The sequence below is a fragment of the Schistocerca nitens genome, chromosome 8 (assembly GCF_023898315.1).
Source record: "Schistocerca nitens isolate TAMUIC-IGC-003100 chromosome 8, iqSchNite1.1, whole genome shotgun sequence".
Taxonomy (NCBI): Eukaryota; Metazoa; Arthropoda; class Insecta; order Orthoptera; family Acrididae; genus Schistocerca; species Schistocerca nitens.
In genome coordinates, this window is record NC_064621.1 from 458453959 (window position 1) to 458469347 (window position 15389).

Consider the following 15389-nt stretch of genomic DNA (forward strand, 5'->3'; position numbering starts at 1 on the left):
CCGTGGCTAAACGGTGCTAACCGAAACCGGCGCCGAGGCAGATGTGGTGTACCACTGACCGAAGATGACAGGGATCAGCAACGGTTGCCGAGATGTGTACGGGCGAAAACAAGGCCAACTATTGAGCATGTGGCCGCCCAGCCGAACTAAGGGACTGCCAACTGTCTCCTCAACGACCGTTCAGCGAACGTTGCTGCGTGTGGGCCTCCGCTTGAGGCGCTTGGTTCATCCACCCATGCCGACTGCTGTCCATTGGCAACGGCGAGTGGAATTTGCACACGAATACCGCAACTAGACTTCCAGTGAGTGTCGACAAGTGGCCTTTTCAGATGGATCACTTTTCATGTTTCATCGGACAGATGGCCGGTGGCGTGTGTGGTGGGAAACGCCTGAAAGCAAACACTCTGAAACAATAGTAGGAAGGGTCCATGCTGGAGGAGAGAGAGTTCTGTTCTTCGGAATCTCAAACTGCTAGACCGAACGGATCAACACAAGTTGGAATCCACCCTTGAGTACCACGTCCACAACTACATACAGTTCCATTTTCCTCGGCGCGGATGGTATCTACTAGCAGGACAATGCAACTCATCACGAAGCTCGCAGTGTACATACGTTTTTGTAAGAGCACCAGGATGACTGTACTCTACACCCCTGGCCACCAAACTCCCCGGATTTAAGCCCGTCCAGATTCCGCGGAACTATCTCCATCGGATCGTACGTTGCCATCGAAAAGGCACTCATACCGGGGAAAAATGGATGGGGGGGGGGGGGGCTTCCCTCCGCCCCCCCCACTCTCTCAGCTGCCAGGATAAGGAAATAATATTGTGTAGTCAGGTATTTTTCTAGCAAGAAAATAATTGAAAAGTACTTTATTACGCAACGTCTTAACAGTGTCGTAACTCGAAGTCTTTATGGCTGCTTGCAAGCCACTGTTAGTATTCCCACTTATTAAAAATACTCCATTGTCCCAAGTTTAACAATTCCCTCTCCCACAAACTATCGTACGGGTGCCCTTAACGCCATGGACACTCAACTGAGAAACTTAGCTCAGTTGGCCACGGCAGTGGAGTCGGAATAGCTCCACATCCTTCTCGGTACCTTCGAAAACCTCATTGACTCTCTTTCTTCTCGTCTCGCATGTAATGGTGGTCGCAATAATGAGACTCGACAGCGTCCGTGAACTGCAGTTCTTGGCGTAATGTTGTGCGTATATAATATAGTTCTTTTCCTGGTTTGGTTTCATTTCTGATGGGAGTGATCCTATAGCATTTGTAGTAACGTAATCTTTTCCCTAACTGTTTCTACCAATATTGTTCGATTTATATAGTGTTTAATGGTATAAATGGTAATCTATATTCGTCTGACCATGTATTTCTATCTTCTGTTCATTTCACTTCACTGGCAGTTAAAAGCGTTTACGTTTAGAATTTGCACATTCATTTTCATTTTTTCTAGTTCACCTACATTTGGGCGTCTCATAGGCCACGCTAAATCTCTTGGCAGCATTTCGCATGGTATGTATGTTGCATTATCCATCTACGGTTAACCCAACTGGGACTCACTGAAACTATTAAAATATAAATTCCGAGTTCACTCCCTGCCACAAATGCTGCCGCTGAGTGGTACTGTAACTTCGTTACCTTTTCTCACACGTTCTTGTGCATGCCGGATGTGTCATTAGTGGAGAATTTAATATAAAACATAACCATGAATCAGCAATGGGCACATGTTGCACGCCCCTAGACCCCCTCCCCTGCAAAACACACACACACAAACACACACACGCTTTTATTTTAAATATTACAGATTTAAATATACGTGAGTCATAATATCCTGCTAGACTAGAGCCAACAGTTTATAACATACTAGGATAAAAATGTCTCACAATCAAAAGCAACTGTATTTTGATGCGTTGTAGAGCTCTTGTCAACATGGAGAATGCAGCATTCGGCTTGTCACCTGACTGGGATACCGTAGGCGATACAGTCTAACACTGCGTTGGCTGGACGTGTGAAATCAGTGCAGTTGATTGTGAAAGTACTCTAGGTCTTCTAAGAAATGGGTTTCAAGTGGCACCATATCAACGGTGATGACAAGCACCTCATCTTCGAAACCGAAGCACAGAAGAGTTAGCTGGCGACCACAATACGTCTAAAGTACATGAATATTTGTATCTCACTGATTAACAGTGGCCCAGTTGGGCTGGTGGTGGGAATTCTCTAAAGTAGTGGATAGCTACGAGTTTTATCTATCACCGCTCGTGGCGCGCAATTTTGTTGGAAAGTCGTTTGAGACAGTTTTCGTGCAAGCCTGGGATTACTTTAGCAAAAACAACTTCTACTGAAGACAAAAACTTTTTTGACAAATTACAAGAACAGTAAAATAAACGAAAACCACTTCAGTTACTTTACCTGGCTATCTCTCTGGAAGAGCAGGGTACAGAATAGAACAAATAAAATTAAACTTTCTTCCAGCATAATCGTTACACAATTCAGTGTTACTGATACTCATACTCTGTTAGGTGCCGTGCCTGACCCTGCCTTTGCTTCTTTTTATAGTAGAAGTCTTTGTACGTGGGGTAATTGAGAGCTGCAATGTGTTTTGGAGCTTGACAGACGGATTAACTTTGGCTTGCGTTTTTCCTAAAACTGAAAATTCTTATTTCAGTAATTTTTCTGGATGTTCTGGAGCTAAAAAAACTGATTGAACTTATCTTCCGCTTTCAAAAAGGTAATTGTTCCCACAAGAGTGGGAAACGAATGCACTTAATGCCGAGTATTACAGGTGGCCGTTAGACGTCAGCATGTGCAAGTAAGCGTTATGCTTTCACTATCACACAAGTAGTAACCTAGATGGTTGATCGAAAAAGGAAGTGGTGGTTCACCACAGTAACCACAGATAAACAAACGATTAAAGGATGAAGATACGGCGTTCGTGGCAGACTTACCCGTCTAGCAGCATCTCGCCGCGGTTCTTGACCCAGTAGTTGATGGTGTTAGGGAAGGCCTCCACGAAGCACTCCAGCTGCACGTCAGTCCCCAGGGGCGCTCCCAGCAGCTGGTTAGGAACCCGCACCGATGGCGCAACTGTGCAGAAGAACGGGACAATTGGGAAACGGAACTCAACATGCAGCAAATGCCACCATCCTGAAAGTAGCGGGGGTAAAATACAAGGTGGAAAAAGGCTATTCACATCTTGCATCGAAGCAAAACTGCAGCTGTAAATGTCGAAGGACATGAACGGGACGCCATAGATGAAAAGGGCGTAAGGCACGGTTGTAGTCTCTCCTTGATCCTATTCAATCTGCACATTCGAGCAAGCTGTAACAAAAATGAAGGAAAATTCTGAAAAGTGAATTGAAGTTGAGGAAGAAGCAATAAAAATTTAGAGAAATGCTGATGACGTTCAAATTCTGTGAAAACCGACAGAGGAACTGGAAGAACAATTGACTGAATGAATACTATCTTGGAAATAAATTGTAAAAAGAACGTCAACAAAAGTAGTAATAGCTTGTTGCTCTGGTCTTCAGTCCGAAAACTGTTTGATGCAGTTCTCCATACTACTCTAAATTGTGAAAGCCTCTTCAAACCTGAATAATTACAATAACTTACATCCTTCTGAATCTTTTTCTGTTTTCATCTCTTGGCCTTCCTCCAGTACTAAACTAGTGGTCCCTTGATGCTTCAGAATGTGTCCTTTCAACCGATCCCTTCTTCTAGTTAGATAGAGCCACCAATTTATTTTCTCACCAATTCTCTTCCGTACTTCCTCATTAGTTATGTAATCTACACACCCAGTCTTCAGCATTCTTCTGTAGCTAAATTTCTAAGCGTTCCATTCTCTACTTGTCTAAACCGTTTATCATCCACGTATCACTTCGATATATAGCTACACTTCAAACAAATACTTTGAGGAAAGATTTCCTAACACTTAAATGTATTTTCGATGTTAACAAATTTCTATTCTCAACAAACGCTTTTCTTGACATTGCCAGTCTACGTTTTATATCCTCTCTACTTCACCACCATCAGTTATTTCCACTGATCAAATAACAAAACTTATCTCTTACTTTAATGCTTAGTTTCACAACATAATTCCCCGATCATCACCTGATTTAATTCGATTACATTATGTTATCCTTGCTTGCTTTTCTTTTGTTGATGTTCATCTTTATCCTCCTTTCAAGACGGTCTCCATTTCGTTAAAATGTTCTTCCAAGTACTTTACTATATTTGAGAGAATTACAATGTCATCGACAAACCTTAAAGTTTATATTTCCTATATCTGAACTTTAATTCCTACCCGAAATTTTTCTTTTGCTTTCTTTACTGCTTGCTTAATGTACAGATTGAACAACGTTGGCTATAAGCTACAACCTTGGCTCACAACCTTCTCAACCATTTCTTCCTCTCGGTACACCTCGACTCTTATAACTGCTGTCTGGTATCTCCATAACTTGTAAATAGCCTTTTTCTTTCTGATACCTTTAAAATTTCAAAGAGAGTATTCCAGTCAACACTGTCAAAAGCTTTCCCTAAGTCTGTAAATACTATAAACGTAGGTTTGCCTTTCCTTAACCTATCTTCTAAGGTAAGCCATAGGGTCAGTATTGTCTGGCGTATTCCTAAATATGTTCTGAATGCAAACTGATCATCCCCGAGTCGAATTCAACTAAAGGAGGAAATAAAGTTAGGAAATGAGACATTTGAAGTAGTAAATGAGTTCGCTATTTCGGCAGGAAAATAAGTGAAGACAATCGAAGCAGGGAAGATATAAAATGTATACTGACACAGCAAGAGAACTACTTCTGAAAAAGAGAAATCTGCTAACGCCTAATACAAATTTAACTTTTAGGAAGCCTTTATGAAGACGTTTGTGGTGTAGCTTTACGCAGAAGTGAAAAGTGCTTGATAAACAGTTGTGAAATCAACAGAATAGAATATTTTGAAATGTAGTGCTTCAGAAGAACTCTGAATACTGAATGGGTCATTCTGAGGCATCAATAAATCGACAGTTTGTTAATGGAGGGAAGGATGGAGGTAAAACCTGTAGGCTCGATTGCAGTAGGCAGGTTTAGAAGGATGCAGGCTTCATTGGTTTTTAATCACAGAACGACTCATGGTCGTTTACTAGAAGCAGCATCCAGTTTATACTTGAATAAATCTGTGGTTCCATGTTACAACTGCCCGTGTCACGTAGAACTGTGAAAATCAAACGTTCAAATTTTAAAACAAAAATGTGTAATACAACTATAAAATAAATTTTGTCGCTTTGTGGGCTGTATGGTTCTATTACTTTCCTAAACAACATCGTATCACAGCTGACTGAACTTTTTGTTTTGTTTACTGCAGTTGCGAAGGTCGTACCATATACCAGCACCTACAACGGTGGTTCCCAGCCTTTCTGAGACAAATGCCCCTAAGTGCAGTCTGATACTGAGTGGTATTCTCTCCCTGCTCTTCCTCCCCTCCCCCCCTCCCCCCCCCACACTCATCAATATTAAAGCTTAACATTACAATTAGCAAGAATGTACTTACACTTTTTTATTTTTAAAATGACGAAAGATAAATGATATTTTAAACCATGAGATAATGAGTTAATGAGATAGTCTGCACGGCTCAGGTCTAGCAACCTTATATTTTTTACAGAATGATGCAGTTGTCATTGCATCGGCAGAGCTAACCGCGAAGGCTATTCGGAAAGTAAGGTCCGATCGGTTGCAAACTGGTAACGACAGTGAAAATCAAAAAAGGTTTCGTTGCAACAGTAAACTACACCTTCGAGCTACTTTTGTACGTAGTCGCCGATCCGCCTTACACGTCTTGCGCAGCATCGTACTAACTCTTCAACACCCTCGTCACAGAAGGCAGCCGCTTGTGCATTTCGCCTCTTCTCTGCGCTGGTCTACAGTTAGTTGTGTGTGCCGAAATGTTGTCTTCATAGCCAGCAGTTCATGTGAGCAGAGACGAACGTCAGAGGGAGCCAAATTCGGGTTGTATGGTGGGTGATCAAACATTTCCCATTGAAAAAGTTGTAGGTGCGTCCTCATTGCCCCTGCGGTGTATGGCTCAGAACTGTGAAAAAGAATGAAACCACTCCACGGGAGCCCACACTTGGCGCGGGCCACTATTGTTCTAAACGTCTTTACTGCTCACTGTGTGCTCGAAACAGAAAAAAAGTCACGTGACGTGATCGACATGTATACCAGAGACACTACAGACACATCTCTGCAAAGCTCATGGGATTTTCACTGTCATTTTTATGTCTCTCATCTTACTTTCCAAATAGCTCTCGTATAGCACCCTCTGAGGAAAGAAAGCTATCAGCTTTTAGGGCAGGCATTTGTTACAAAACATGCTTCCTCTGCAACACTCCTCTCCTTGAGGACACCTGCTTCACCACGAGCCTATATTCTCATTTAAACTTGAGCTATTTCAGTGTGTACTACACTTATTGTTCCTAAATCACTTCACTGCCACGCTCCTTACTTCTGTAGTGGCAGAAATTGGAGGACTGCAGACTGGAAATCCTTTACGTCAAACCAACAATAATAGTGTACAGGCTCCGGAGCAGTGCAGTAGCCATTATACAGATGCTGTTGGGTTAATCAATTACTTCCTTTATCTGTTGCGAAGTTAATAACGGAGCAATTTATCATCAACTGCTGGAACTAACTAGAAGTCGGACAAGGAATTTTCATGAGATACTCAAGCATTGTCATTGATGGCTGGTACGAAGTACGGAGTATGTGTGTAGTGGGAGGACTATGTGAGGAAGATATTGTTCATACATTCGTTTCACAAGGGTTAACCTCTACTACACTGTCTCATGCGTTAACGCTAGTGTTCGAAATGCGATTATTGGTAATCTATCTACTCGGTTTGACAGTCATATCAAACGCGATAATTGTAATAATATTTTTAAAAATTTAGTTTCGTTTACGAAAGCAGTCGACCCCTTTCGGTTGTAAGCCTCAGAAAATTTCATTGTATCCACCAGGGGGTCATTACCTTAGGTTAGAGACCACTGACCTAGAATTTATAAAATATACTAATATAATACTACAGTTAATTACAAGGTTACATAAAAACGATTTGAATACATAGTTCTACATCAAATGCAACAAATTTCGTAGGTTTGTGCCAATTACACAGGTTGAAAATAAAAATGAAATAGCAATATGTTTATAGTAGCATACTGCAGCTACAGAATGAGTATTGGATACACACTGTAACTTACGCCATTACTTAATTTCATATTACTTTGAAAACATTGTGGAAATTGTTTAAAGAGATTGATTACTGTGTAAAACAAACGAATCGCTGTGCTAATTCGATTTATTTAAATTACGTATTTGTTTTCACTAGATGCAGGAATGCTTTACGCTTTGTAATTCTTTGGTATGCCATATTGTTGTGCGAGGAATGCATGCTATTTCGAATGCTGGTTCGTTCGCAATAAATACAGCCAGGAAAATTGATATTGGAAATCCCTATCGGATTTTGTTGCTTTGCAATTTATGAGAGAATACTCACTGATCATATATTTTTTGTAATTGAAAACGTCAGATTCCTCTAGAAGAGAAAAGTCAACGATTAAATAGTGCTGCAGAGCCGTTTCGTCAGTGATACTTGCGTGCCGATATTTTCTACGTCTCACATATGAAACGTCTTGAACGGCAAAGCGAATTCTGACAATGGAATTATTCCCACTCGTTTAAATGCTCACATTTCTAATGAGCTGAACGCTTTAGTCGCTTGGCCTGTAACTGTGTTTTAGTGAAGCCCTACTCTGCTCCCTCGGTTTATACCGAAACGCTGCAACTCTATTGACAAAAGAATGCAGGGTGGTAGATTATCTAAGAGGGAACCAGTGTATGTAAAAAATGAAGTTGTTGTCGTATATGTTAGCTCATCTCATGCCACTTTTAGGAAGAGTGCACAACATACAGGGTAGCTTTTGTGGCCCCGTCTTTCACTTTAATCCTCTATGCAACCTGCGTCCTACCGTTCCTTGACTGCACAATCCGGAAGCATCACAGTACGCATCAGTGACAACGTTGCCTTGGAACCTAGAAAACCACTGCTTCTAATAAGGATATTTTCGCAAGGCGCTGTGTCTGAATTTCATGCTTATCCAAGTGACTTCAATAATTAATTACTATTTCTGTTTTACTACTTTTATTCGATGACAAACTGATAACATCAAACGATTCTCACGATCAACACCAACTAAAAATTGAATCATGTCGATATTACGCTCGGTCTAAGGCGCTGCAGTCATAGACTGTGCGGCTGGTCCCGGCGGAAGTTCGAGTCTTCCTTCGGGCATGTGTTTGTCCTTAGGATAATGTAGGTTGTGTATAAGCTTAGGGACTGATGACCTTAGCAGTTAAGTCCCATAAGATTTCACACACATTTCAACATTTGATATTACTCAGGTTTTCTGGCACGGTGTTAAAGCAATCACTTTCCATTTTCCAACATACCCCTTCCCTTCTTCTCTTTTTCCCATCCTCTTCCATTCAGTCCCTCTTCCCCATCTCTCACCATTCTCCTCCCAACCCTCTCGTCCTCCCTCACATACCATCCCTCTCTGTTCCTCCTTACTTTATCTTCTCTCTTCTCTCTCTCTCTCTCTCTCTCTCTCTCTCTCTCTCTCTCTCTCTCGTTCTCACTCATATAAATACACACACAAACGAGCACGTGCGCGCGCGCACTCCAGCACACACATGCTTCTTCTCCCCCGTAAGCATTCACGCAAGCGACAGAAATAAGCCAGGTATCATGGCTTACCCAGCTAACGAAGCGAGTTATGTATCGAAATACGTTAAAGTACGCCTCCTGTAAATGTAACTGATCTGACAATATCAGATGCGGTGGTGAATACATTTGGTGATATTTAATTGTTGCTCAACTTTCGCCACAGTGGGATTCGCTCTATCAACAGTCCATTACGAGCGTAAGTAAGGTCGTCTTCGATTAAGGAAATGGTAAGGAAAAAACTGTCGAAACACTTACCGGTTCACATTCTATATATATCCAGATTCTGAAGATGGTACTAATTACTTAGTTTGAAAAATTTTACTCTTCACAGCGCTCAGTGTTTTCTCGTCAGCTAGACTCAGTCATGCTTTCTTGTTACTAAACAGAATTTCGGTTTGCATTAAGTTACTTACTTTTCAGCCACCGTTGCCGTTTACGGTGGGTGCCTGTCGCAGTTTGGAAAAACAAAGGTGAACGTAAGGTTTCCTTTTTTTCAGTTGCTGCTTTATAAATGTTAATTTTCGACTATGACAACGATGACAGAAGTCCCTTAAACATGTTGAAACACTTTATCGCAGAGCAAAACTGAATCACATGAAGCCATGCTCCCAAACGAATGGTTGTATCTGGTACGCCATCATAACCACAGGGTTTTAAGGTAGTCATCTGCTATGAGTCCAATTTGTACCGCAGTATGTTAGAACGTATCTGGCACGTCTATGTCAATAACTACTGAGAGTAAGCTAATGATGTGTAATTAGTTCAACTCATTCTGTTACGGCTGGTGGCATTGGCTTTTGTATGGCCCTGGTGAACTCAAGACTATTTCTCAGGCCAGTACGGCGCCTCATGGTACCCGCGGCTCTTCCCTCAGGAAGTACCTTGTCACAAAAAGTAGTCGCCACTAAAATCTGCCCCGACAACCCACCCGCACTGCTTTAAATCATCTCCGTTACTGTTGGTTACTCGTATTGATTTATTTTTCCCGTTAAAAGGATGGTGTTAAGAAAGTCGTAGTATGATTAGGGCAGTACGAGGGGTCGCAGTGTCAAATCAGATGCGTTAATGTTGCATTCCTCAGTGTAGCTTGAATGTGAACTCCTTGTAGCAGCTATTTTTATTTTATGCTGGAAAGTGCCGTGAGTCCCAAAAGCCTCTCCGCAGGGGCAATCTTCGCGCGTCTCACTTTCCGGGGCGCCTTACACTGGCAGCACATTTAAGACTTGCTGCATAGTTACAGGGATCCGCAGTGGTAGGGCGGGTGTGGTAGTGTTGCGTGTATGTTGCCGTTGTTGGTTGTTTCATTGCCTAGTTATTGTGTAAGTTTAATGTGGTGAGAATGCTTAATATTGTAGAGAGACAGTGAGTTCGAACCGCGCGGGGTAGCCGTGCGATCTCTGGCGCCTTGTCACGGTTCGCGCGGCTCCCCGTCTTGGGATCGAGTCCTCTCTCGGGCATAGGTGTGTTCTTCGTCCTTAGCGTAAGTTAGTTTAAGTTAGATTAAGTAGTGTGTAAGCTTAGAGACCGATGGCCTCAGCAGTTTGGATCTTACCACAAATTTCCAAATTTACAGTGTGTTCGAACATTATGAACGACCTTAAAGAGAGTGGTCTATTGGCACACACTCAACACAGATTTAGAAAACATCGTTCCTGTGAAACGCAACTAGATCCTTTCTCACACGAAGTGCAGAGTGCTCTTCGCAAGGGATTTGGAACTGATTCCGTATTTCTGGATTTCCAGACACTGTACCTCACAAGCGGCTTGTAATAACATTGCGTGTTTAAGGAATATCGTCTCAGTTATGTGACTCGATTCGCGATTTCCTGCCAGTGAGGTTACTGTTCGTAATAACTGACGGAAAGTATCGAGTTAAACAGAAGTGATACATGGCGTTCCCCAAGGTAGTGTTATAGGCCCTTTGCTGTACCTTATCTACATAAACGATTTAGGAGACAATCAGAGTAGCCGTCTTAGGTTGTCTGCATATGATGTTGACCCTCATCGCTTAGTAAAAACATTTTAAGATCAAAACAAATTGCAAAACGATTTAGAAAAGATATCTGTATGGTGAGAAAATTTGCAGTTGGCCCTAAATAATGAAAAGAGTGAGGTCATCCACATGAGTACTAAAAAGGATCCGTTAACATTTGGTTATACGATAAATCAATCAAACCTAAGGGCCGTAAATTCTACTAAATACCTAGGAACTACGATTACAAACGAATTAAATTAGAAAAAACATAGAAAATGTTGTGGGAAAGGGGAGCCAAAAACTACGATGGATTAGGAGAACACTTAGAAAATGCAACATATCTACAAAAGAGACTGCCTGCCCTATTCTTGTCCGTCCTCTTTTGGAGTACTGCTGCGCGGCGTGAGAGCCTTACCAGTAAGTACATCGAAGAAGTTCAAAGAAGAGCAGCACGTCTTGTATTATCGAGAAACATGGAAGAGGGTGTCACGGACATTATTGCTTTCGGGTGGATTTCATTAAAACGAAGGTGTTTGTCGTTGCGGCGGGATCTTCTCACGAAATTTCAATAACTAACTGTCTCCTCCGAATGCGAAAATTCATAATAAAATAAGTGAAATCAGAGCTTTCACGGAAAGATATATATGTTAGTTTTTCCGCTCGGTGTTCGAGAGTGGAATAAAAGAGAATTATTGTGAAAGTTGTTCGATGAACTATCTTTCAGACACTTAAGTCTGAGTTGCAGAGCACCCATGTATATTTAGATGTATATACAGAGCTCTTATCGTGAAAGGATTTTCTGTGCAAGAGGAAGCTTTACGGAGCATGTGAGGCGGCCATTTAGATTCCGTTTTCCTGCTTCGAGGTATCCGCATCGTGAAACTGTACGTGATTTAACTCGAAAATTCCAGACCACAGGTTCACTTCATGATGCACCATGAACTGTTAGGTCCACAATTTTAACAGAATGGATGCTTGACGAAGTTTCGAGCCTGTGTTGAGGATTCGAACAACATCAGTGAAGAGAATATGGCAAGAGACTGAAGTCTCTTCCACAGCAACACGTAACGCCGTAACCAAAGAACTAGGGATATATCCGTATAAAATTACTATTGTGCAACAGTTACACTGTATGGACCTTACGAAACGAACAGCGTATTGTAAGTGGTTTCAGGGAGCTATTAACCGACCTGGATTTGGTGTTCTAGATCGAACCTTTTGCACTGATGAGGTTTTGTTCCGCCCATTTCCTGAATCTACTATGATATTGGTGAGTTCAATATACACTCCTGGAAATGGAAAAAAGAACACATTGACACCGGTGTGTCAGACCCACCATACTTGCTCCGGACACTGCGAGAGGGCTGTACAAGCAATGATCACACGCACGGCACAGCGGACACACCAGGAACCGCGGTGTTGGCCGTCGAATGGCGCTAGCTGCGCAGCATTTGTGCACCGCCGCCGTCAGTGTCAGCCAGTTTGCCGTGGCATACGGAGCTCCATCGCAGTCTTTAACACTGGTAGCATGCCGCGACAGCGTGGACGTGAACCGTATGTGCAGTTGACGGACTTTGAGCGAGGGCGTATAGTGGGCATGCGGGAGGCCGGGTGGACGTACCGCCGAATTGCTCAACACGTGGGGCGTGAGGTCTCCACAGTACATCGATGTTGTCGCCAGTGGTCGGCGGAAGGTGCACGTGCCCGTCGACATGGGACCGGACCGCAGCGACGCACGGATGCACGCCAAGACCGTAGGATCCTACGCAGTGCCGTAGGGGACCGCACCGACACTTCCCAGCAAATTAGGGACACTGTTGCTCCTGGGGTATCGGCGAGGACCATTCGCAACCGTCTCCATGAAGCTGGGCTACGGTCCCGCACACCGTTAGGCCGTCTTCCACTCACGCCCCAACATCGTGCAGCCCGCCTCCAGTGGTGTCGCGACAGGCGTGAATGGAGGGACGAATGGAGACGTGTCGTCTTCAGCGATGAGAGTCGCTTCTGCCTTGGTGCCAATGATGGTCGTATGCGTGTTTGGCGCCGTGCAGGTGAGCGCCACAATCAGGACTGCATACGACCGAGGCACACAGGGCCAACACCCGGCATCATGGTGTGGGGAGCGATCTCCTACACTGGCCGTACACCACTGGTGATCGTCGAGGGGACACTGAATAGTGCACGGTACATCCAAACCGTCATCGAACCCATCGTTCTACCATTCCTAGACCGGCAAGGGAACTTGCTGTTCCAACAGGACAATGCACGTCCGCATGTATCCCGTGCCACCCAACGTGCTCTAGAAGGTGTAAGTCAACTACCCTGGCCAGCAAGATCTTCGGACCTGTCCCCCATTGAGCATGTTTGGGACTGGATGAAGCGTCGTCTCACGCGGTCTGCACGTCCAGCACGAACGCTGGTCCAACTGAGGCGCCAGGTGGAAATGGCATGGCAAGCCGTTCCACAGGACTACATCCAGCATCTCTACGATCGTCTCCATGGGAGAATAGCAGCCTGCATTGCTGCGAAAGGTGGATATACACTGTACTAGTGCCGACATTGTGCATGCTCTGTTGCCTGTGTCTATGTGCCTGTGGTTCTGTCAGTGTGATCATGTGATGTATCTGACCCCAGGAATGTGTCAATAAAGTTTCCCCTTCCTGGGACAATGAATTCACGGTGTTCGTATTTCAATTTCCAGGAGTGTACTTAATTGTAATTAATGTAATAAATTTCACTGTTTGAATTGAAAGAATGTTAAAGCCCATCTCCCAACGTAATTGCAGCCAGTAGCTGTGAATCTCGGCCCCTAGCTTATACAGCGACATGATAGTGCTGCCAACCTTACACGTCCCGAAGGCGGGACAAGCAGATATCACCGCTGTGGAGAGACTTGGCGGATGCACGGTATCACGACAGTTACAGGATAATTGTTCACGTCGGATAAACGACCGAGTGTGTGAAAGGGATGCTGGTGGAATTTGTGGTGCTAAGAGGTAAGGACTCTAGCGTTCTTTAGATGTTATCGCATTTGCGACGTGTTTTTGGGTATTAGACCGTAACGAAACATTTGATGTGATCATTAATACATAAATACACGATATATAAAGGATGTGGTGCAGTTCTCACGGTTTGAACTTGGAAGTTTTCACAAGTAGTCAGTAAAAAGGGAATGATTAAGAAGGAAGTGGTAGATACTTCGTTGGTGTAAAAGAAACTCGTAATAGGCCATTTTAGAGAGGTTGAGAAGGACCGTTTCGGTCGGCAGGAGTGATCACTTGGCTTGTTGACCAGACTGACAACAAAGGGTAAGATAAAGCCTCTTAACTAACCAATTTTGGTAGTCAAGGTTGACAGGTTCTTCATGTTGGACCCTGTTTTCAATAAAAAATCATGTACATTGGTAGATATAGCGTCCAATATTTTCATTACATGATGCCTTCATTATGAGAGTATCTTCTGCTCCACAGGCATGGTTATTTATTTCTTGTATATTTGTTTAATGAGTATTTCAATAAATGTGATTTAGCAGACGATTTTCTCATTCTGGGATGATATCCAGCGGCGACCCCTGTTTTGAACCTAATGTAGTTCAATACCTCCGGGAACAGACACACACGGCTGAAACAATGTCGTTGATCAAAGGCCTTGTTATTTTCTGTCCACAAACATTATAGATCTATTGTCTTTATCTACCCTGTCATAACGGCCAGTATCCCTGTGTAAGCGTCCTCCTACTTTTTATTGTACTTATTATGTTTGGTTTATTCTGCCTAACGCTTACCAGTCTGTGCCTGGAGCAGCGTGTCTTACCATAGCCCGTGTGCTGCACTGGTTAACCTCATGGGATTTGATCGCATTCCCGTCTTGTTGCTTAGATACTGCTAGTGAGACGAGTTACGTTGTATTTATTTAAGTAGGTATTACATAAGTCATCGAAAAATATAGTAACAAGCAGATATGATCGTAACACGTCGGTATAGCCACTAAGGTGTGAAAGCAGTGCTGGAAGAACATAAATGCGTAGCGTTAGAAGAAAGGTAAATTTGTTCTCTCGAAACCCAGTTGAGTAGAAAATGTGGGAGACTAGAGCACAGTTCAGTTTCATATATTTCATGTATAGATCAAGAGAAGATACGAGTTGTTAGAACACGTACGACATCTTAACTGCAATTTTCCTCCTCTCAATACGAGAACGGAATAAGGCGGAAAATTGATAAAACACCAAAAAATGGCTCTGAGCACTATGGGACTTAACATCTTTGGTCATGAGTCCCCTAGAACTTAGAACTACTTAAACCTAACTAACCTAAGGACAGCACACAACACCCAGCCATCACGAGGCAGAGAAAATCCCTGACCCCGCCGGGAATAGAACCCGGGAACCCGGGCGTGTGAAGCGAGAACGCTACCGCACGACCACGAGATGCGGGCAAATAAAACACCTAGGTAGTACATTCGATCTCGTGTTATACAGTCTGCCGGCAGCGGTGGCCGAGTGGTTCTAGGCGCTCAGACCGGAACCGCACGACTGCTACGGTCGCAGGTTGGAATCCTGCCTTGGGCATGGATGTGTGTGATGTCCTTAGGTTAGTTAGGTTTAAGTAGTTCTAAGTTCTAGGGGACTGATGACCTCAGATGTTAAGTCC

At 43.3% G+C, this 15389-nt stretch overlaps 1 protein-coding gene across 1 annotated transcript in view; it reads right to left on the bottom strand.

The window, feature by feature from the left end:
- LOC126199614 (lachesin-like) overlaps nt 1-15389 on the bottom strand; it is a gene marked incomplete at its 5' end in the record, with an annotated part of 448647 nt that overhangs the window by 128896 nt on the left and 304362 nt on the right. Inside the window, one exon of the mRNA XM_049936541.1 lies at nt 2948-3086. Within this exon, the coding sequence (XP_049792498.1) occupies nt 2948-3086 (139 nt within the window). The remainder of the gene's footprint in view (nt 1-2947; nt 3087-15389) is intronic.